The 24,536-nt window shown below is 40.2% G+C and overlaps 1 protein-coding gene across 1 annotated transcript in view; it reads left to right on the forward strand.

Annotated features, from left to right (window-relative positions):
* The window catches only part of LOC124171212 (diencephalon/mesencephalon homeobox protein 1-like), a 177,008-nt gene that overhangs the window by 118,020 nt on the left and 34,452 nt on the right, over window positions 1–24,536 (forward strand). The window contains exons 5-7 of the mRNA XM_046550353.1: window positions 8,986–9,068; window positions 9,581–9,677; window positions 11,125–11,291. Of these exons, the coding sequence (XP_046406309.1) occupies window positions 8,986–9,068; window positions 9,581–9,677; window positions 11,125–11,291 (347 nt within the window). The remainder of the gene's footprint in view (window positions 1–8,985; window positions 9,069–9,580; window positions 9,678–11,124; window positions 11,292–24,536) is intronic.

Genomic DNA, 24,536 nt, shown 5'->3' on the forward strand with positions numbered 1-24,536 from the left:
TCAAAACGATTGTTCCAGCCATGATATCTAAATAGCTTCAACTGAGCAGATTATGAGGGTACAATTAAAAAAATATAAATATGAATTTTAACGACCGTAAGGAAGGAGCTCTCACACTGTATTTAGTCTGTGATACCATTGACGGGTATATGTTATGCTAATATATGCTCTTCAGTGATTGTAATCTAATATAGGGTCGACATTTATCTCATGTTTAGGAAAGATTCGAAATATCTATGCTTAAAACGAAAGTGAATGAAATTAATATAATTTGCCACTCCCGTTAGAGCCACTCCTGCGAATTTGTATACCAAAGCTTCCCATAAACAAACACCAATTCGAAATCGCCGGCGTACTGCCGCCTTCACGCAGAGAAAATCTGATCGTGACAGCAAAAAAAATCGTGAGAAAATCTGACGACGCAGCGAGCTGGCGACTTGACATTATCAATTCTCAAAGACGGGCTCTGATTGGCTCACGGGCCGCGGCGTTAACGAGACGCCGAACTGTGAATGTACCCTATACTCTTCACGGGTTGGAAAGAAAAAACTCGCAAAATACGAAAAGATGCAGGGGCCAGTTTGAGCTTCGTGAATTGGAATCGGATAGCGACTGGTTAGAGGGAGCTGATTGGAGCAATTAAGGAGTGTGGCAGAAAGACGTAAGATTGAGTGGAAAAGTTGAAGCTACGAGCTGAGACGTCTCGATTTTTTCCGTCGTAGGCTTAAAGTCGAGTCGCGGAAGAAGTGGAAAGACGGGCTGGACTTAATCGCGTTGATGTGGCGTTTTGCTGCGGAATGGGAGAGTACCCTTTTCGCCGGTTGGTTGAGCATACTGGGTGCCGTTTCTGAATTCCACATATAAGTGAGTTTTTTAGGTGAAATATTTGTGAAAAAGTTTAGGAAGGCCGAAGCGATGAGTCTCACAGTTTTAAAGATCCAAAGTGATTTTTGTGAGGCAGATTACATGGAGAGGGAGGGAGAGGAGAGGATAGATGAGAAATAATTGCTTGAGGGAAACAAACCAGGAAGTAGGAGAGGAAGATGAGCAGCCAAGCAGGCGGAAATGGAGCCTCACGAATGCCGTTTGCTCACAGCAATGGATAAAGGGGAGTACGATCACCATCCAATATTATCCTTAAACGAGTGCTTGAAGAAGACATTTTTTTCAAATCTGGCCTTTACAGAGTGCTGTAGAATAAAATATTTCGTGATTCTTAACCATTTTTGGGCTGCATAAGATGACAGTGTTAGGGATACCTTCCTCTCTTTTATTCGTCGAAAAAATTCAAATTTACCTTGAATGCCGGAGGGTGTCATTTTGATAGTTGGTTTTTTTTAGTGACAACTGTAAGAAATCGCCAGAAATTGTTATAATGAGACAAAGTGCGGATTAGTTATTATATTGATTGGATGGGGCAGAAGAATTCGGTCAGAACTGGAACCAGACGATGGCCTGTTCATTGTTTCCAGAATACTCTTGACTTGGCCGCTGTAAATGCTTGGATAATGAGTAAGGAAATAACTTCACAATAGGCATTCCAGAAATGCTTTTGCAAAAGTTAGCAGAAGAGCATGCAAGTCCTTAAATTGCGTCAAAACAATTTTGTCAATATTCTAAAGAGTCTGAAGAGTGTGAGTTCAAGAACGGACTAGGAACTGTCAAGTAAAGATGAAATGCAAAAAAAGAACAGTTGGTTTTTGTAAGGTGTGTAAACAGTCAGTATATGGCTTATGTACGGCCAAAAGAGTGCGAAAGTACCAGAAATGTAAAGAACCTGCGATTTAGATAAAGCTTTTTCGAAGTCTGTACGAAAAAGTATTTGATTTTAATTTGTGCTTTTACAAAGTTTTTGTATTGTCTTTTATACAATTTTGTAGGTAAATATTCGTAATTGATTTTATTGTTTCCAAATTTTCATGCTTTAACACTAGAACTACCGATGGAGTCATTTTGACTCCTCGCGATTTTTATTTCTCTGCCCTGACTAAAATTTTCCGAATTCTGGCCTGAAATTTCGTGACTTTTATTCATTTTTGACACGAAATAAAACTTTGCGATCAAAATAGTTCTAGAAAGTCAAATAGTACTCATTTTTTAAAATTTACCTTCAACTACCAAAGGGAGTCATTTTGACTCCCTATTGTATTTTGCTCGTCTTTTCGCCAAATAGTAATATTTGTTCAAGAGTTTATTTCTTCTTATGTTAATAATTAATTTAAATCAATCGGTAGCTTAAATATATGATTATTTCGCTTTTAGGTCAATAATTGCGAGAATTTGAAGGCATTTCTAATTTTACGTGTCCGTGTTTGGAACTACAAACCATATGAATGTCCAGATATAATTTTATCCTGCGATAAAGTGGTGAATATGCTATTCATATTGAGCATTTTCAAATTCATGTGTTTAGAAGCCGTCGTGTCTTGCCCTCATCCCTTACCCCTCCCTTCTCCCCGCCTATCAGGCTCGCTACAGCTCAATACTGTATTGCACTGCAGCGCTTTTATTTCACCCTTGACCTCGTGGAAGTTCATTTTCAAACCTGAAAAAGTACCTTTGTATCCTTCCATTGATATAAGGATGAACCAGGAAAATAAATCAGTAGAATGAAATAAAGTTATTGTCCTAGCATTATCGGCTCTGACAGCGCTGGCTGTCGCGCGCCGCACAGGAAAATCGTGCGCTGTCCTTCGCATTAGTGAATCCAGTGAACTCTCGAGTGGACTGCAGAACTCTTGTGAAGTAAGGCTTCCATTTTTTCTGACTGGCAGTATGACCAGAAGAAGTAGGCTAAAGCGTGAAGAAGTCCTTTCTATGTTGCATTCCATACCGGAAGGTGAATCGGAATGCGAAAAGGAAGATCATTTCGTCTCTGACGAAGTCGAAGATTTTATCCCTCAAAACGCTTCTAGCTAGTCTGAAGATTCAGACAAAACGAGTGCAAAGGATATGCAGTAATTTACATTTACTTTCCCTTTCAGAGGGAGTTACAAAACAAAGATATTATCTACGATTATTTATTGATTCGTTTATACTGACCCACATAAAGTGATGTAAAATTGTGGAAGCACGCAAACAAAATTATGAAGATTTTACTCTTTTCGGTGGGGAGCTAGATGCATGTATAAAGCCATATTTTATGCCCGTTGAATATCAGGTACAAATGATCTCTCTATTGCAAGTATTTGGTCAAACGACTGGGGAATACCATTATCTAAAATGAACGACTGGGAACCGGTTTGTAAAAGTTTTGCATTATCTAAGATTTGATGAGAAATCTAATCGATTCCAGCGGCTCAAAACTGTCAATTATGCCATCTTTTCAATATTGTAGGATAGATTCACAGATAATTACATTCCTTGTTACAAACCTGGTCCATACATCACGGTTGTTGAACAAATTCTCCCCAGTAAAATCAGGTGTATTTTACTCAGTACATTCCATCTAAGCCGGACAAATACGGCCATGAATATTGGCTAGCTGTTAACAATGATGGCAAATATCTTGCAAATGCCTTCCCTAATGATGGAAAAGATTATTCACTTCATGCAGATTGCCGTTTAGTAGTACTGAAACTAATGCAAACGTTTCTGAAAAATGGTGAAATGTTATTGTAGATAATTACATTACCTCAGTCAAACTCGCCGAACAGCGAAAAAGCTAGGATACTAGCATTATGGGAAAGGTAAATAATTCGAAGAGAAGTACCAAAAGAAATGAAATCACATTATTACCACAAGAACATATACTCAGCGATGGCCTATCCACTCGTTGGAAAATACTTCCGACTTAGCAGGTATTCATGAATGGTGTACAAGGAGACTACCTAAAACATTTGGCGCAAGACGCTTTTGAAAAAGCTCGATACAGAGTCGGCTGATACTCAAATTAGATCTCGACAAAAGCGTGGCGTGTCCAATGCTGCATATTCTTCTGACGGGATTCTGCAAAAAAATATTTCCAGGCAATACCAAAGTGCAGAAATAATCGCTCAGTATGGAATTGTATGACCTGCCAAAAGTATTTCTGTGGGCAACTGTGGACAATGAACGACAATGCTTGAACTGTAAAGCACCTTAGCCAAATGCGTGGCTTATCAAATGCAGTTTTTTTGCTGTATTTAATTATTTTCCCAACTTCCATGTAGCCTAGGTAATATTTTTGATCATTCAAACATGATGATAAAATGTGTTGAAATGTCTATGTTTGCTGTTTTATCCAATTACTCTGTGAAAATCCTATTAAAACAACATAACATGTAGGAAAAAAGAATTTCAAAGCAATGCCGTCGAAACTCGCATTTTTTATAAAATATGATTTTTTTGTTTAAATAACGTCTGAAATAATGCAATAATAAACAATAATGATAAACTAAAGCAATGTATACATAAAAACATTGATAAACTGGAAAAATAAACAATTATAAGGTAGGAGTCAAAATGACTCCATTTGGTAGTTCTAGGAGGGGTGTCAAGTCCGGTATTCCTAGTGTTAAAGCAAACTTCCACATTCGAAGACGAAAATTAATCGCAAAAAAAGAAGCTGCAGTACAAGAGAGTAGATTTTTTTGCATAAAACTTTTTACTTCACTGGTAATCTCTTTAAAAATTTATTTTTTGAAAATATAAAGGAAGAAAAAACAAATATTGCAAAGTAGTTGACGCATTAACATTAGCGCCTATGAAAAATAATAATCTGCAACGTAACACGGCTATAAGAGTATGGGCGTCAAAATGACACCATCCCGGCATTCTTGGGGTATGCCAATTTCCCAGCATTCTAGTGTTAAGGAGAAAGAAATGGAAATAGCCGATCACAAAAGAACGCGGATGTGCTAAGCAAAGCGGTGGGTGGATCGGATATTTTGGAAGTGCTCGGATGTGTCGCCATCTGGCAAGGGGCACTCCATCGGTATCTTCGTAAGATATGGTCCGGGGGTGCTATCATCCTTGGACAATATCCTTCATAGGGCGAAGGAAGAATGTAACGTTTGGAATTTATAAACTGTTACTTGCTGTTGCCAGGCAGTTTTTGATGAAAAAATGATAGGCGATCGTTCAGAAGAGAAGCAAATGATATATTTGCTTGAAGGAGTGTGACGATATAAAAATTCTGTAATTTGAAGTAAATAAAGAGGTTTTTGGAAAAAAACAATCGCCTCATGCTACAGCAGTAATTATGGTAAAATAGACTAGGTAAGAAGGTACGTCAGAGTTAACAAGAACGCTTATCGCTTTCTGCGCGCGAGACGATGATTGAAACGGAAGAATCCGTGATTACGACGAGGGACGATTCTCGTGTGCCGACCATTGCGTTTACTTGCACGTTGTATACATTTCATTTCCTTCTAATAACATTCTCACCAAGAAGGAGACATATCACGATTCTAATAACATCCATTAATAATTTGTTACCCTTCTCTTTCCATTTCCCAGAACAGTATTAAAGTTGGGGTTAGCTTCGGCTTTTGGTTACTTCGCGACCATTTCTCCCGCTCTAGCTCCTCGGAGGAGAGTCGCGGAGACGTGTTTGTGGAGAGAGAGGGAGAGAGCGGTGCGGGTGGGAGCAGTTGGCCACGTGGGCGACACCCTCCCCTCTGCCGTGGAAAGGGGGGGAGGATCAATGAGGATTGGATCCTCCTTGGAGCCTACTGAGGGTAGGGAGGGGGGACGCAGGGGATGATGAGGAGAAACAGATGAAAGTGCACCCGCGCAATCCTCAACGACGCGAAGGGGCTTCCCGAGGGAGAAACATTGCACGCCATTACAAGGAAAAACACTGCAACTGGTCGGACTGACGAGATAGCGCCAGATGTAGTTGGTGCTCAAACGCGTACTTGGTGCCCGCAGCAGGTGCTTAAACAAACGAAAACAATACCGTGAATGAGGGTGTGCCCTGCCTTTAAGGAGTAAAAAAGGACACAAGACGTAATAATTGCTCCTCTTGTATGCACACTCAGTTGATAAAGTGAAAAACAGCGATATTTCCGTTGAAAGCTATTGGATATGCACCGCCTGCTCGGATGAAGAATTGGACGCCAAAGAAAAGGAAGAGATGTGTAAAAAGTTGGAAATGGAAGTTTCATTACCTGAGGAGAGGTCAGACTTAATATGCATTACTACCGAGCACGGTCAGCAGGAAAATTAAATAAATAACTTAAAGAAGGCTATTTATGATTGATCATTTTACGAGAAAAAATATAAAGGTATAGAATATAAATAAAGTGCACAGGAATATGTAGAAAGATAAAACCGCAAAAATGCGTAATTTTCGTTTTTACAATTCCAAAAATGCTCTGATACTTTTTTCCTTTCTATTCACTAATGTCATTTCCGAAATTGTTGAGCTGCAATGTTATAACTATTTGCTATTATTTTTATGTAATCCTTATTCTCATCTCTGATACTATTGCGTCTTTCGATGAAACCCGCACAAATATATGTTCGTATCATGGCGAATAAATCCACCTATCCTATTATCCTATCCTATTAAGAGAAAGCACCTCTCGACTGGTATATTTTCCCTAGTAATTACTCGTTTTCAACTTCATATTTTAAGAAAAATAAAAGTATTACGCTTCGTATGGCCTTAAGATAATAGGACACGACGAGTGTTTCATTAAAATAGTGAAAACCTGCGGTGACCTGAAAACGTAAGAATATACATTGAAGATGATCTACGGCTACGTGAAGGTGTGAGGGGACCTAGGCTGGCCGAGCCCATTCAGAATACATAGTGAGCCTTTCAATATGCAAAAGTTAATTTTCCATGAGTGTAAATGTTTTACAGAATAACGCCTGTAGTTATTAAATTATTATAGAAAATTAATAATATCAAGTTAATAGTTTCGGGCGTTATTTGATTAAATTGCTTCATACTAAATAAATAACTGAAAATTTTATAAGTTTACATATCTATGCCATTGAGGAAAACGAAAGTATTACACTTCGTACGGCCATTATTAAGTTAGAGACTTCCTAAATTTCACATGCGTAAAAATGTGAAATGAACTAAGTTATTTTATAAAACATTAAATTATATTTTATATCATTATATTTTACTATCATCATGAAATTTTCTAGCGGTATTTATAAAGTAGATCCCCTTCACAACATTTTTCCGTATCTCAAATTTAAGCATTTTTCTCAGGTATGCAACACATTTTTAAATTTTAGAAACAAGCCAATGATGGAAAATTTCTACTCTGAGTATCAGCCAAATTTAAAGATGATAATGAAATTTGAAATGAGCAATTGTTCAAGAAATTTGACAAAATATCACCCATTGAAAGGGAGTGATGCGTCCTCTTAATAGCTTTTATTCCCTGAAAACAATTACCCACGAATCTTACAAGATAGTTGGAGAAATCAACAAGAGAATTTTAATGCGCGATAAGAACGTAAAAAGTCAACGTTGTTCCATTAAGAAATAACTACAACGTCGTTTTTACTATTTATTTGCTAGTTCACATTCATTAGGTTAGTAGGCATTTTTATACATATGCATAAATACTTATTTTTCTGACAAATGCACAAACTAACCGTATTAGGTACGCGGAGAAATCAATAACAGCTTCTTTATGCGGTTTTACTACCATAATGTAAAAAAACTACCCGTCTTTGAATTTCTCAACTTGCTAACATACAAGGGGATTTCAGCTATTTATTTGCAAATAATACTTATATTTATAATGAAAAATACATCCTAGAGCCATTTTCAAGGTGATGGTTGACACAGAACTACGGTAGGTTGAGAGTAATAAATGTATTTTAAGTAGGATGTAATATTTTCATTTCGAGTCCTATTCAATGGGGTCGTTTACTCAGGCTTGATAACTGAATATGAAGAATCCCTCAGTTGGAAGAAAGAGATGGTGAGAGCAAAAACGTCCTCTGCCCACCATTTTTAATGATTTTTAAGCAAAGGAACAGTTGAGTAAGACACCACTTTTCCGGAGTTGGATGAGTACATAGAGATTATTAATTGCAAATTGTAATCCACGCCGCGTCACGGCAATCCATACCCTCAGGGAGCAGTCAGGGACTGCACTGCGCGATAGAAACGTCGATTTTATTTTGTTTGATGCCAACGGTCGTAGTTGATTTCTTTGGATGGTCACTCTAAAAAGTTTTATGTAATTTTAATGAAAATATCTCGAGGTAACTCGGTGATCCTTTTTTATAATCGTACACGAACACAAAATTTAGACGAAAAACAGAGTCCGCCAATCTGTATCGTATTGACCATAAATATCGCAAGACAGTGAAGAAATTAGGTTTTATGAAATAAAAAATAAATGTGGCACTAATATATTTAAGCTTTTATATATTTCACTTGCTTTAAAAGATTCAATTTCCAACATCCGCCGAGCACGACATCCCCCGTTGCCAGTAGCGAGCTCAAGAGTGTGCCGCACGTTCGAAAATCGATCTCAATTTTGGCATCGCCGGCGGTCGCAATTCTCCTTTCGGCATAACACTCTACAGCATGTTTTGTATATCTGGTGTAAATAACTATCTCGAGGTAACTAGGTGATCCTTATTTTATAATCCGACATAAACCCAAAATTTCGGCGCAAAAAAGGGTCCACCATTTTGTATTATATCGGCGACAAATACAACAACTGAGTCGTGAAAGTTAACGAAAATTAATAATAACATACCACTTAATGATATTGTAAGTTTTTGTGGGCAATTCATGACATACCTCTCAACGATATTGTAAATTTTTGTTGGCAACATTTGCGAAATTTGTTCAACTTTGAGGCCATGTCATTTGTTTAAAAAAGTAAGTTACAAAAACGATTTGCATAAACAAAAGCAATACTAATACACTGACAGCAACTGTTCAAATTTTCGTATTCCGTATTAAAAAAAAGCATTTTTGAGGTTTTGTATAGCTATTATCGATATGAGCCCACTGCGAGCCGGTGGGAATGCGTCTAACCGGAGTGTGTCTAATCGGAGTGTGTCTAATCGCAGGTGTGGTTCCAGAACCGGAGGGCCAAGTGGCGCAAGGCGGAGCGGCTCAAGGAGGAGCAGCGAAAACGGGAGGAGCAGAGGGAGCGGAGGGAGGAGGAGGGGGAGGAGGAGGTGAGCGGGGGAGGGGGGAGAGCCATTGCCCACCCCAACCCACCCTCTTTCCCATTTGCAACTGTTGGTGAGACAATGGCGTCGGACAGTGGCGGAACTAGGAATACGCTGTGGGGTGGGTGGGGGGGAGGGGCACGAGAGCCCCCCCCCCCCCCAACTTGGCAACGGGATTCCGGAAAAATTGTTGAAAAATGACATGCCTGGAAATATATTTTATATAATTTGGCGCTTAAAAATTTAACTTTTTAGCAGATGCAGGTATTTTAAGTCAAAAATAAAATGTTTTTATTTGTCTGAGGCATTGGGGGGGGGGGGGAGGATCTATCCCCTCATCCCCCCCATAATTACGCCCCAGGCGTCGGATGAATGATTGCAATATTTCACTAAGCATGCCCCGCAACGCACATCCTATCTCATTCCCTCTTCCGCGTGAGCGCAACCGCTGGACACTGCCCTTGCTATGAGGCACACACTGTCCCCTAAGGGTGAAATCAGAGTTTGGTGGCTTGGCGACGCAGCAAGTAAAGCATCCGCTCGACAAACGGGAGATTCTAGGTTCGGGTCACGGTGATGTCACTTTTGTGAGGAAAACACAGCGTTGGCATTAGCCTGCTAAAAACGATAGGCGCCAAGGGGAAAAGAACACGTCATCCCAGTATTGCATTTGAAGAGCCCTCTATACATCCATTTTTGCATAAGCTCTTTCTCAGAAGGTTTTCGCAGGTTTTTCATGCCCCCTTCTTGTGTGGGCGTTTTCCTGCAGCGGATTTTTTCCAATAAGAATATCCTTAGGTTTTCCCTCGTTTGCTCACATCTTATTACACTTGGGAAATGGTAACTTTGTTAACTTATAATTTTGTATTTGCAAATTGACAACGTTTCATATCTGACGAGGGGTTAGATGGAAGATGGGACTTCCTAGTCCCAATCTCGCCCAATAAAGTCGTATTATTACTATTATTATTATTATTATAGAGAGCCCCAAAGCAGGGATCGGGCAACCTCTGAAAAGTCTCCGCCACAGCCTGGATATGAACCTGAATCCACGAGGTGTACAGCTAACATGTGCTAGCTAGTATGTCCACCGCATCACAGATCTTTTGATTCGCGAGTCGATGGCATTAGTTATCCCTGATTTCCCTCACTTGTAACGAAGCTTTAAGCACATGAGTAAGTAATGGAATAATATCACACACACGCACACTCACTCAATGTTTCAAAGTAATCTCAATTTAGTCGTTTCTCAATTTATTAGTTTCAATTGAGTCGATGAGTGATGGAGTGCTATTTAATTTGCTGGAGCGAACAAACATTTTAATGGCAGAAATCCAAAGATTGTCGAAGATAAGGAGAATACTAGTCAATGGAGGATAAAGTGTGCACAGTCTCATTACGACTCAGGTCCAGCAGTTCAATATTTGGACAGCAACACATTTCCATGGTTGTGCGTCCCGCGTACCTGCGGGGCGCGCTTTTAGTGGAGAATTGAATCGACCGGTTGCCATGACGAATTGTCTATTCCGAGTGGTTGGTAACGCCAGGGGCGCAGCTAGGAATTAATGCTGGGGGAGTTTAGGTGCAAGTAATACCGGGGTGTGTGGGGGTATGGAATACCCACCAGCATAAGTGGAAGGTGCGAGATTAATAAATTGCGAAATTTTAATATGAATGGTTCAAAATGGTGAATTGTACGGCTTTCTGAGAGATATTTTATTAATCCTTACACTATTCTATTAGTGATATCAATCCAATTAAGTAAAATGGATTATACTTAAAATTTCTCTGAGCTCTGGGGGGTTTTATCCCCCAAGACCCCCCTCTCGCTGCGCCACTGGGTAACGCGATGGGAACTTGGGCCGTGTGACATTTTTCATTCCAACGACGAGATAAGCCCTCGCAGCGAGTCGTCAAAATGAAAAATTTCAAGCACAACAAATTCCGGTCGCCTTGCCAACCACTCGTTATGAAAACTATCGGAATGATTGCGATGAGTGTTGGGCACAGGACCAATGCATTGGATCATTGCAGGTGGAGTCGGCGGAGGCAAAGGGGGGCGGGGGAGCGGAGGGTGGAGGGGGCAGCGTGGCGGAGGAGAGCGAGCCGGAGGGCGGGGGCGGGAGCGAGGAGGACGACGGCCCCCGGGACGAGGAAGACGAAGAGGAGAAGCAGCCCCACCGGCCACCTCCCACCAACGGGTGAGCACCAACACCCCTACACCACCCACATCCACATGCTAGCCAATGAATCCGTGAAGATCCGCTCCCATGGAAAGACGCGAACTTGCCGAACTTCCAAACAATGTCCGAATCATCTGCGGCGTCGTCCAAATTTCAGTCCCATATTCGAAGATACCAAATTACACTCCTGAGCCCTTTTCCAATCCGAGGTATATATATTAACCATCATAATAAGTGCAACCAAGCCTTGAGAAAAAAATAGCCATATGTATTTTTGATGCAGGTACTGGCAATAGATACTATTCAAGTTATGAATAAATTAAGAGCTAAATTAGTACGAGCTTTCGTAATTATCAGTAAATAAAAGAAGGGAACAATTGAAGAAATAATGTTTTCCCACATCTAGAGGTTATTTGCGCTTCCCATATCACCCTTTCCTGGTTGGCTTCCAGAAAACGGAACGTTGTACTGACATGGGTACGAAAAATATGACATTACGAAAATAGAGAGCACTGAATCAATATATGAGCATTGATGGCACAAGAAATTTTTTCAAAGTGGGAAATGAAGGATGGACTAGAACTTCATCCTACAGAGCTATATTAAACTGTTTCAACTAACTCAAAATTCCACTTTTCATTATTCCATTATTATTCCAACCATGAGCCACATAATCGAAATAGGGTCTTCCCAGCAATAAATCACGAAATATTCTTTCTTTTAAAACAAAAGGTTTAAGCGTAAAAAAAATAGTAGATGAAAATAATTCTTCCAAACGAAAAACTTCCACAATCATCAAATTAAGCCTCCAATTTTTCCCAGAAACCGTAGTCATATTTGTAAATAACGGTCATTACTTTATATGGTTTTACGTCAATACTTTAACGGCTATTACGCGAACGACACCTCGTAGCCGACATCTCGTAAACGGGCAGTTCGTAACCATGACAACTGGTAACCGTGACAATTGTAAACCAGACAATTCGTAACTGAAATTTTCATAAACGCGACAGTTGGTATGAGGACATTCCGTAACCGGAAGTAATGAAAGCAACTCACGGAGGGTATGAGAAATATTAATACTCAAACTACCAAGAATGTTCTCTATCCTTTGAACACGTTATCGATAGTGTTATAAGTTCATCCTCGCCTGAAATGATTATTTATGATGTTTTTCGTCCGCTAAAGCAGAATATGCAGTTATTTTTGCTTAATATTTGACAGATATTTTTATACTATCAAATTATTTCAACAACTTAATGTTTATAAATTCAAAATATATAAAAACAGCACTTTTTGAATGACTTCGAGCCGCTAAAGCCTCATTTGATATTATTTTTATTTTACCTTTGACTAAATTGTTTATACTATGCAAATAATTTCAACCATTAAAAAAACAACAAGCCGGTACTTTTTCCAGCCGTGAAATTATGCGCGCAAATATAAGATTCCGCCGCATTCTTATGCTAATAAGAGGGTGACCTCCAACACTCAGCAATTTAAATGTTCTGCAGCGGCCGTTCGAGGAACAACCAGGACATGAATGTAGCTAAAAGGGCATAGCCGAATAAGAGGGTGAAAAGTCCCCCCTCCGGGATTTTTCCCGTACCTGGGGTATGCGATTTGGGATCAAATAGGGCAAACCTCCCCACATTTCCAGCCCGCTAGAGGCCCACCAGGGCCGGCTAGATCGAAAATACGATTTTCACTCTTTTTTAAATATTTCGGTCAAGAAGGAATATTTTTAATGCGGTTTGCGGCATTTGAAACCTTATTTAATGGAGCAGATTTCCAATTGTTTTCACGAACTTTGAGCGGAACACGAAGATATGGCGTCGATTTGAAAACTTCTAACGCATGTTTTCATAAAATATGTTAGGGCCAAAAAAGCAAAAACGTTTTCTGGAGGTGTTTTTTCGGCTGGCGTATTGAAAAAATAATGTTTAGGTGGTGGAACATCACGAAAAAATTCGATTAAAAATATGCGATTTTGGCCATTTGGCTCTATGCTCTGGCCTTTACATAACACCCGTTTTTATTTATTATAGTATTCTACCGATTAAGGTGCCTACCACAGGGGCAGAATTGTATGGATACTGGTGCTATAAATGGCTTCTCGGCCCTTGAAAACGCCCGAGTAAGCTATAAAGAATATACCGGCCTCCAACCTCCCTCCGACACTCCTTTCAAACGTTGGAATAGGTTTGATTTTACCGTAATTTACGCACCATGAGAATTTGTTGAACTTCCTCAATGTCAATGTATCAGATATAAATTCATTGAAATTACCTCACCAATGCTAAACCATTGGGACTTAATCATAAGTTAATGATAGTTGTTTGCTGAAATGAAAAAAAATGGGTTTCAACTTTTTCCCAGTTGGCATAGAAATAAAAAAAATCTGGTGAACAGTATCTATCCAAACAGATGAATTTTCGGTGGATTCGACTATGCCCTTTTAACCTGATTGTAACTAAGTGTGAGTGAGCAGCTAGTCGCTGAAAATTGAACGATGATTAATTTATATAGACCATGCAACGCCTGCCGTCGACGTGGGAACGCCATAACTGTATGATAAAAACCAAATAATTCGTTTTTCTGTCGTTAAATCGCATGAGAATGCCCACTGAAGTCACCCATGTTATTGTTTCAAATGCTTTCCTTCAAAGAATTCACGGCTAAAAAGACTGGTGAGGCCGCATCCCTAAGGTTTGCGGAGAATGATTGTGTGCGGGGGCCTTTCCACTCCCGGGGGTATGGCCACTCCGAGCATAATTGGACGAGCCCCAAAGAAGAAAGAAGCCCTTACCCTTCAAACAACCACTCTGGGATGCGGTATCACTAAATTCCTCTCAAATCATGAGGAACCGTGGACTGAAAAACATGACTTTCGCCGGTTTGACTGTTGACCCTACAGCGATGCTGCTCTTTCTTTCTTTCTGCTCTGAACATTTCATTCACAAGCACCAAACACTAGCTTTTCAACACTGATTCACAAGGGAAATATCAAAAACACAATAAAAATTGGTAATTGACACTGGCGGACAACGAGCAAAATGAGGATTCATCTTCGACGCATTGATAAGGATTACAATATCCTACTCCCAGGGGTCAGTCTTCACTTGCACATATTTCAGACCAAATAAAATATTGGACGGTACCTGTATCAATAAGGGAAATGGCGAAATCAACGCTTCAAACATAAAGACAATGATACATGGATGAACATCAGGTCAAATAAAGGTTAAAAATAGTGCATAATGCGAGAGAATGTGAACCAAATTGCTGGAATGGACATAGAACTTCATCAACTCCAAAGAATATTCTCACACTCTTAAACTTCAAAATTTAACGGGGTAAGACAATAACTCAGGCTGACCAAGAGAAGAATAGCATTGTCCACGTGATTCATTAGTTGACGTGTTGACATTGACTCACATCTCCCACGTACCTTGTTAAGGCTATGGAAATTTTGCGCGAATAATGTGAAAGATTCCCCTCACAGCTTAAATCCCTCACATGATGACATTGACAGCACACACATATCTGCAGTTAGTTGAGGTTGGAGTTCACCGCGAGCAAAGTACAAATACGTCAGAAGGTCGCAAGTCAACCTGGAAACAGAAGATAGCAAAAGAAATTATTTAGAAATAGGTATTCAAAAGATTCTCTTGCCATATTTTTTTAAAAAAGAAAGCCAATTATATTTTATTAACGCAGCTATTCAATTATCCATTAATTTCTTCCCTAACCCAGGTAATTACTTATTATTAAGTAAAAAATACTCTTGATTTATATTTGGCATCGGCTTTAACTCACAGATTATTTTTTATTGATGCTAATGTTTATACATTTTACGGTTATTGTTTCACGGGCTTCCTGTCGTCCTTGTGTTGGAGAAATATCGCGCGGAATCATGCCCAAAATGAAGCTCCATTCACTAGAGTCGTGGAGAGAATCCTCAATCCTTACAAATCCTATTTTCATTAGTTAACTTTTCACATTCATTCTGTGCGTAGGATACCGGGAATAATCTAAATATATCAAATATGTAAACGGTAGTCTAACACTTTTCCATGAAATTAATAAATTTCTCGATCTTTATAGATATCAATTAGAATTAATGGTCCCAGATGCATCTCCATTTTCCCTGAGGCCAAAAGAATAAGCTGTGTGACGTTTCTTAAAATTTTATTAACGGTTGCCTAACTATAAATATGTGATTAATAATTTGAAAATCTATCAAAATCTATGAAACATCAAAATATTTTTTTTCCAAAAATTATTGTTATTTGGTCGATAGTTTGACAATGGCGGCAAAAGAATGAGCAATTGAGGTAGCTGTCGCTCAAAAGTACAGCCATTTTGAGAGAGTTGGCGAATTAAACTGTATAATGCATTAAAAAACCTCCATACCGAAAATAAATAATTTTCTTCGGTAATAACTTTTGAGGTTGCGTTCTCGTCATCTTTTCGCCGAATCGTAGGTACTGAAATCATCCATCTCCAATAATTTTTCGGTTCGCACTTTGAAGTTCAGAGAAGGAAATATGGCGTTTTGTCGATGGGAAAGGTCAAAATCTGATATGAAAGAATATCTGACGTGTTTTTAGGTGTTTCCTAAAAGAGAGGGAATTTTTACGAACTTAATAATACGCTTCTTGAGCACTAAAACACACAGTAGGCACGGTTAAATAATGAAAATGAGGCGGCTTTCAGTCATACACATTAGTTTAACCATATGGTGATGAGACAATGGTGAATGATAGCCGATATGATTACTACCAATATCATTGAATTAAACTCAATAGTTTTCACATGTTTCATGGCATCGTTTCCCAGGATTATAAAGGCTTTTGAAGAAATAACGATTTTCAATGACATAAACTAAGCGTATAAATAGCAATAAGTAGACACATATAATACCAGGACATGAAAAATACACAGCCCAACCGGTTTTGACTCTTTTTCAGAAAACTTAGCGTCTCGAAAATAATACCAGCTTCCTCTTTTCCAAAGATTTTATTCTAATAAGCTACGTGATAGCCTCGGAGGCATGTGTGCTTTGAAATGTATTGTCCAATTTTATTAAAATGATCGTACTGGGGAGAACCTGTTATCACTGCTGACATTATAATTCCTAATGGATGTTCATCAAATATGAAACGGCCACGTAGGATGGAAGAGGCTCGCTCAAGCATTGATCACACGTTCAAGACTCTCAGCATTACACAGCGTAGTCAGGAGCCTCGTTGCATTCCTTACATGGCATAAATATCTCCACACTAAAGGCAGCAATAGGGTGGTTTCCTATTATTTTTTTATTGTCTAAATGGAAAGATTATTACTCCTTGTGTACGCATTTCACGCTCTTAGATTTTCGAATGACGATATATATTTTTCGCGATTTTACGAAAAGTGAAAAATTTCAAGCGCGCGAAAACGCGACGGCTAAGTAGGAATGATGGGAAAAGTCCGTGTGACGTATTTCTGGTTCCCGCTGCCGCCCTGTGAGGTGACCTTGAGGCGAGGCTTGAGCGCTGATACGACGCAGGTAGCAGAGTACCCTTCTGGCAGGTAGCGCTAACGAATAGCAATCAATGCATTTCGTTTACTTTGATGAAGGAAACTACCCTATCACGTGCACATGAGCGTGGTCGCGAAGATCAAATGGATTGGGAGTGGTTGCAAACAGGGGCAGGGGACGAGCGGACGGAAGGGGATTCCTACTGGAGCAATAAATAAGCTGAGGACATTTAGGCACTAAGAATTTCAAAGTATGCGCTTAAAATATTTTTTACATTATGGACGAATCCATCGGTCCTGGAATTGCAAAAGGCTGAGCCTATAATCAGGTTTTCCACGGACCTGGCAAACAGAAATTGGCGTACATCTATGCCTTGGGAGTTGAAATACCAACCCAAGCGGGACTCGAACCCCTATTCCCAAGATTAGCAAGAAGATTTCACCTCGCCTCCACTGAGGCAAGCATGAAACATAATGGGGCTTAATGCCACAAAGAAGCATTTTAATGTTAATTTCGGGCTGAAATACAGGATTACTTATCGGTAAAACTTATGAGGAGGAATGAAGACAAAACCCCAAATAAAATCTACATGTAAACAAGGGGATGTCTGCCCGCCATGAATTTCCATACGGCTACACGGATTGCGACCAAAGTTGGTACGTAGGTGCATCTCATGCTCCCAAGACCCTTAGAGCTACTTTTCGTTGTGTTCGACTCGTCCTTTTCGTAGTTTTCTCAATACCGTTTGTTATGTCACTTCATGCAACTTCTGTGGTTGGACACCCTGACCGGCAGGCTCACCTTTTAACACTTCCAGAAGGGAAAACAAAACTCAAAGGATTCTACACGTAACTCACGAATATTACAAAAGAGGGTCCTCAAGTCGGCCTCTAAATGCGTTGTCACCCACCGCGCATTTAAATGGGTTTACAGAAGTCGCCGCTCGCGTCGCTGACGAACAAAGTGATCCGATTGTCACGGGGAAAAGGGTATAATTAAGGGTGTTAATTGACATTTACATATCTTTTGATGTGATGTATCAAATTCTTGACTTTTCGATGTCATTCCTCGCAATTAGATACATTGTACAGTGCAATATTGGAAAAAAGTTGATCGCATAGCTCTCATCACCGCGACGCGGGCATTTTTGAACACCGATGAAAATGCGACCGAAGTGGCAACAGAAATCAGCCTTCTATCCGATGGAATTAGGCCTCCTCTATGCAATTTCCTTGACGTAACTATTAATCCTCTCGGTTTAAACCTTTTTGCTGGGATATGCGTTTACACAGCGTTTTTGGTCTACGTACGTACAGACACACACAACGATCAATTGTGTGGAGCGGGGTATAAGCTGATCCAGTGCGCGATAATTGGAAATCATTATTTGCATTAACATATATGTACCATCATCATACCTACTTGGTTCCTTTTCCAAAAAATCCTGCCATGTGACCCTGAATGCCAAGTTTCCCACTTCTCTGGGTAGCATCCTTCCAGAGCAATGCCGGGCGGCCTGCTAGTTAGCTGATAAATTGAGGAAACATAAAATACAAAATATTTACTTACATAAAATCACATTAAAATTTACAAAAACATATTTTCCTAAATGCATTCCAGTAATGTAAAAAAATTCCTAAATGCAACTGATGCTGGGAGCCAGTCTGGATATTTCTCTAGCATGAAAAATGACCCCTCAACCTCACACGAGGCCTATCGTAGTCCATCGGCTCATCGGAGGAGGATATTGTTGTGGCTTACCGTGGTTTGGGAATTATGCACAACTAAAACAGGTTTCCTTCGTAGAATTTAGGCATAGTAATACAAATAATTCTTAGTTGATTCCGCAAATTTATTTTTACTCGACCGGTTTCAACCTTCACAGGTTATCCTACTGAGTATTTTTGAGTGAAATTAAATTTGTGAAATTGACTTAGCATTTATCTTATTACCATGCACAAGTGACTTAAAGTCGTGTTGTGCGGAGAAGGACGAATATGGGGTATAAGAATGGGTTACAGGGCGAAATTTGTTACAATAGTGAACCTTTAAGTGGGTGAAAAAGATGTCCGAACTGATGTATCTGAGGCGCACATTATTCCTGTCACACATCTTACGTTTTTCAATAATTTTAACTGCAGATTATAATCCAGTATATATCCATGCTCCCCATAATATCAATACCGGATGTGAAGGCATACTAACTTCGGGCATAATATCTTTAAACTCAGCAATACCGAGTCGTGCCTTCGAACACAAGTTTTTGGCAATCGTAATCATCGCATATACGCATCGCGTAAAATTACCATAGCTCTTTTTCTGCTCTTTATGTAATAATTCTATGGTTAATATTTTTTAAGAATGTTTAAAGACATTATACGGTTTAATGACATACACGGTGAAATATTAAAAGAGAAACTGAAATAACAAACTAGCTCCGCAATAAAGAGAATTTTGGTGGCAATGGATTTTTTTGCTATTTTGGGCCCTTAAACAGGCAATAGAAGCAGAAAAAGACATAAAAAGGTAAAATAGAAATTTCAAGCAGTAAACAATCGCCTTAATTTCGCCATTAATAATCCTAGATGAACTTAAAACTTCATAAAATTGGTTTCCAGAGTAAAAGAAAAAGTAGGCATTTTAAGCAATGCCCTCAGCTTAGCAATAACACACCCTCACGGCATCAAACCACTCGAGAGAACACATAGTTGGAATAACTTATTTTGTGACGTTTAATCCCTACAGCGGCGATCTGTGCTTCTATGATGAACTTCCGAATTGAATGGAAAGACTCGAGAGCGATTAAGTGGCTGATGGCAAGTGGCCGCTTGAGAAGGTGACCGCTAAATGGATGTTAAAGACGAAAGGTTATCAGGACTGATCAATAATAAGAAAAGGCATTAATCAATTTTCCACCAAAAATAAGATTGAATTTATCGACTTCAAAAATGTTCACTTCATCCGTAAATGCCATTGACACGGAGGAGCCGCTTTTCTCATAAAAATCGAGAACGCACATAAGAAGCGCAATAGACACAACGTTGAGTTTCTACATTCGAGGAGGTCAATTCCCAAATAAGATTCCAAAGAATTACGAGGCGGCGCGGCGGTCGATTCGGAATTTGCTGTAGGCCGAAATGACCGCTGCATTTGGAGTAATTGGTCGCTGAAACGAGGTGGGACTGGCGTAGTTTGTGGGAGAAATAATGTCGCTTGCACGTAAAAAGACCGCTCGTGGAGGTGCGCTCGTGAAGAGAGGAGGAATGCAGGCGGCAGTGGGAGTGGGTGCTGCTTTCCGAGTGAAAGACCCACTCAGCAGCGAACAGTAACCAGTCATATAAGAGAACGATAGGCGAGGTCGAGGAGCAGATGAGAAGAAGCGGTGACCCACTCGACACGAGTTGGTGACGTCGTCAACTTTTCTGCAAAAGGGTTATTGCCGTCAAACTCACGGCCCAATAAGAACAAGATGTAAATGATGCTCCGTCAAGATACGGGTCGCTTTATTTTTTGAACTCTTCGCAATCATGCATCACACAAAGTTGGTCATAGCGATGGACAGAGCGGTCATCAGGGTTTTTGCCTCATCCCACGGAATTTCCGATTGGCAGACATTTGAGATGGTGCGGTGCGTCACTTGGCGATGGCCATGTGTGGCTGTGGCCGCTTTGGTGATGGTGGGGAGGAGGGATAAGGCCAGCAGCTTGCGGGCAACGGCCCGGAAGGGAGGCAGCAGATGAGTGGCAGGGGGGCGGGGGGGATCTCCTGCGGGACCTGCCATGTGTCGAGTGTGTGCTCTGGCAGATCGTTTCTCATTCTGAGGTTTACCATCAAATCGACGACAAATTCGTTTCTGAGATGGGAAGTGAGCTTATAAAAGAGCAGGAACTGAAGCCATTAAAAGTGATAAGTCACCAGATTACTTCCAAGCCCATGAAAAATTCGTGAAGCCCGGGTAAAAATTCGCATTATTCATTCATGGACACCTTTTTTTCTGCTTTTTTTCCGATACATTTTATCAATCCAAATAAAATATTTTACTCGTGGATTTCAACATCTTGGTTTGCAACACCAGTGAGAAATTTATCTTCGTTTTCAAGCACGATAATTTGAACCCAATCGTCTCCATTTGATCGCGTCACTTATCGGGAAATTTCCAGAAGAACCAGCTGCCCATGCGGCCACTTCCTAGCAGCAGCAACCTCTTTCCCCGAAGTCCCACGTATTTCCCGTTAAAGCAACGCTAACCTCCAACTCTCTTCAGCGGCCTCCTCTCGAAACATCTTTCTCATCTCACCTCTCTCCAGCGGCCACTTTTCGTTTCCGTTCGGTGGACGCATAATACAGGTTTCACTGTATTTTGTCCACAAAATATTCCAGAGCTAATTTTTCAGACTTGAAGTGTAACATTTCGGACCAAAAGAACCGGATTTTTCCACTAAGCATGATATGAGGACACATCAGCGGTCGTCACGAGACATCATTTATCTCTAGTTATGCGTTTGCGGCACTACACGTGTCATTAACCCTTTGCGGTCCAACGTCGAGGCTGACTCGATAGGCCTACAGCTAGTAGAGCTAGCATCAGATCCAACGACGAGTTTAGCTCGATATCACAAGGCACTGCGATTATACAAGGCCTCGACGGATTATAGATTATTTCAAGAGAAATCACACATCGAAAATTTTCCAAGAATAAACTCTTCGATAGAACATGGATACTATTACAGTAGCTATTTATTTTAAACAATAAAATAAGAACATTTAGAGGGCACTGATCAATCATGTCAATTTTTTCCGAAAAATTACTTTGAAAAAATAAGATAATAAAAAATTTGACCGGAAAGGGTTAATGCGGCCATGACTCCATTTGCGCAATTTAGCTTCTACCAAGGAGTAGGTAAGCACTGCAAAAATCCACGAATTTCAAATGTACGCCACCAGCCTCCACGTGAAGTGCCTTGATAGTAAACGGGTTACACTCAAGAGTCGCAAATTGTGACGCAGAGAATAATGATGAGAAGGAAACTCAGCCCTCGGTGAAGACATCAAAATGAGAGAACAGACAGGAGCCAAATAAACTCGGCGGCGCGAATGAAATTAAAGGTAAACGAAAAAAAATGAAGCGAGGCATTGCGCACCCCTTCCCACGCCTCCCCTCCCCCAATCCACTCCCCATCCGGCACGGACCAAGAGGCACGTCTCTTTCCATGTCGCGCCCCTTCAAGGACCCAATTAATTCTGAGCTCCTAATGGAATATGCTGGCTAATTAGCCGCCGCATTACGTGCATAATTATGTAAAAAAAGATTTTCATTCCTTGCCGCACAGTAACGCTAATTTAATTCCAGTTTAGAGCACAGTTCACTGGCTTTACGTAATCCTCCTACTTAGTTACTAATTGAAATGCTGATTTATTAAAAAAACACTCTCAAGGAGAGGCAATAAAATTTAATTCAACAAGAATCATGACTAGGAGTAGCGATGTAACTGGATACATGGAGTCAGCACAAGTGTATTCGATCTCAGCCACGATTATCTATGCTTTCCTGACTGCTTTACCCTGAAATTCTGCTTATTTAACCAGAGTTAATCTCCCACATATGGAATGGAATTCTCTCGGGTAAAATATTCCGGAGGTAAACTAGTCCCCCATTCGGATCTCCGGACGGGGACTACTCGAGAGGGTACATCGGTCAAACGAGATAGAATGTTACGGATAGGAACATGGAACGTCAGATCACTTCGTACCTGCGGTAAGCTAGAGAACTTGAAGGTGGAGATGCAAAGAATGAACCTCGATGTATTAGGCATCAGCGAAATGAAGTGGCCCCAGGAAGGAGACTTTTGGAGTGGAAGCTACAGAATGATACACACGGGATCGCTAAATGGTAATGCTGGAGTAGGCATAATGCTTAGAAAGAGCGCCGGGATGCGTGTTAAAAGCTACCTGCAGTTTAATGAAAGGATAGTAATGGTGAAGATAGATACTAAACCCGTAGCTACTGTAGTGGTACAGGTTTACATGCCTACGTCAGATTATGAAGACGAAGAAGTAGAAGATGTCTACCAAGATGTAGCGGAAGTTATCAAGCAGGTAAGAGGGGAAGAAAATCTTATTATTTTAGGGGACTGGAACGCTGTCGTCGGCGAAGGTCAAGACGGAATAATAACTGGGAAATATGGGTTGGGTAACCGAAATGAAAGAGGAGAAAGGCTACTTGAATTCTGCACGGAGCACAGGCTAGTGGTTGCCAACACTTTATTCAAAAATCCCCTGCGAAGAAGATACACGTGGAAGATGCCAGGAGACCGTAGAAGATTCCAAATCGACTACATTCTAGTGAAACAAAGATTCAGGAACCAGGTGAAGGACTGCAAAAGCTATCCAGGGGCAGATATCGATAGTGACCATAACCTAGTTATGATGAAATGCCACCTTAAATTTAAAAAGTTGAAGAAAGCCGTGAAAAACATATGGCAGGTTGAAAAATTGAGGGAGGTTCAGCATCAACTGGCTTTTAAAGAGGCTGTAGAAAATAAAATAGGGGAGAATACGACCAACAAACCAATGGAAGAGAGTTGGAAAACCATTAGAAGTGGTCTGCAGGCGGCAGCTGAGGAAGTTCTTGGTAAAAGAAGAGTCGTTATGAAAAAACCATGGATCACGCAGGAAGTATTAGATCTCATTGAAGAAAGAAGAAAATACAAGGCTGCGAAAACAGAGGAAGGACAGAATCGTTACAAGAGGATAAGGAACGAAATATGTCGTAAAGCGCGGAAGGCTAGAGAAACGTGGATGAAAAGCATTTGCGAAGACGTGCAAAACAATCTTAAACATGGAAAAGTAGAGGCCGCTTATAGGATAGTGAGGAACCACTTTAAGGAAAGGGGCGTAAGATATAATACCCTTAGGGACAAAAACGGAGAACTATTGATTGAAAACGAAGAAAAAGGGAAGAGATGGAAGGAATATCTGGAAGATTTGTACAAAGGAAGTCGCCTCAGAACCAATGCTATCGAAAACGAGAGGGAAGTGGATGCCGATGACATGGGAGCCCCAATTTTAAGATCGGAATTTGATGCGGCTGTAAGAGACCTCAGGATAAATAAAGCGTCTGGCATTGATGACATTCCTGCAGAACTAATCAAAAATTCAGGAGAGAAGACGTTGAACCAGCTATACAAAATCATAAGTGAAATGTATACGACAGGTGAGATACCAAAGGATTTCGAGAGGAACATTATAATCCCTATTCCTAAGAAGAAAAGAGCGGAGAAGTGCGAAGATTTTAGGACCATAAGCCTTACTACACATGCATCAAAGATACTGACAAGGATCATCTATAGGAGAATAGAACGAAAAGCAGAAGAGTACTTGGATGAGGACCAATTTGGATTCAGAAAAAACAAAGGCACAAGGGAAGCAATATTGGCCCTAAGACTGCTCATAGAAAAGAGAATGGAAAAGAACAAGCCAACATTCGTTGCGTTTGTGGACTTAGAGAAAGCATTTGATAACGTGGATTGGAGCACAATGCTTGGAATCCTAAAGGAAATTGGGGTTCTTTATAATGACAGAAGAATCATCCACAGTTTATGCAAAAACCAAGTAGCCGTGATAAAATCAGGGCCCAGCTGTGAAGAAGCAAGAATTACGAAAGGAGTGCGACAAGGCTGTACATTGTCACCCGTAATTTTCAACGTATACATTGAAAAAGCCATTAAGGAAATCAA

This window comes from Ischnura elegans, chromosome X, assembly GCF_921293095.1.
Source record: "Ischnura elegans chromosome X, ioIscEleg1.1, whole genome shotgun sequence".
Classification (NCBI taxonomy): domain Eukaryota; kingdom Metazoa; phylum Arthropoda; class Insecta; order Odonata; family Coenagrionidae; genus Ischnura; species Ischnura elegans.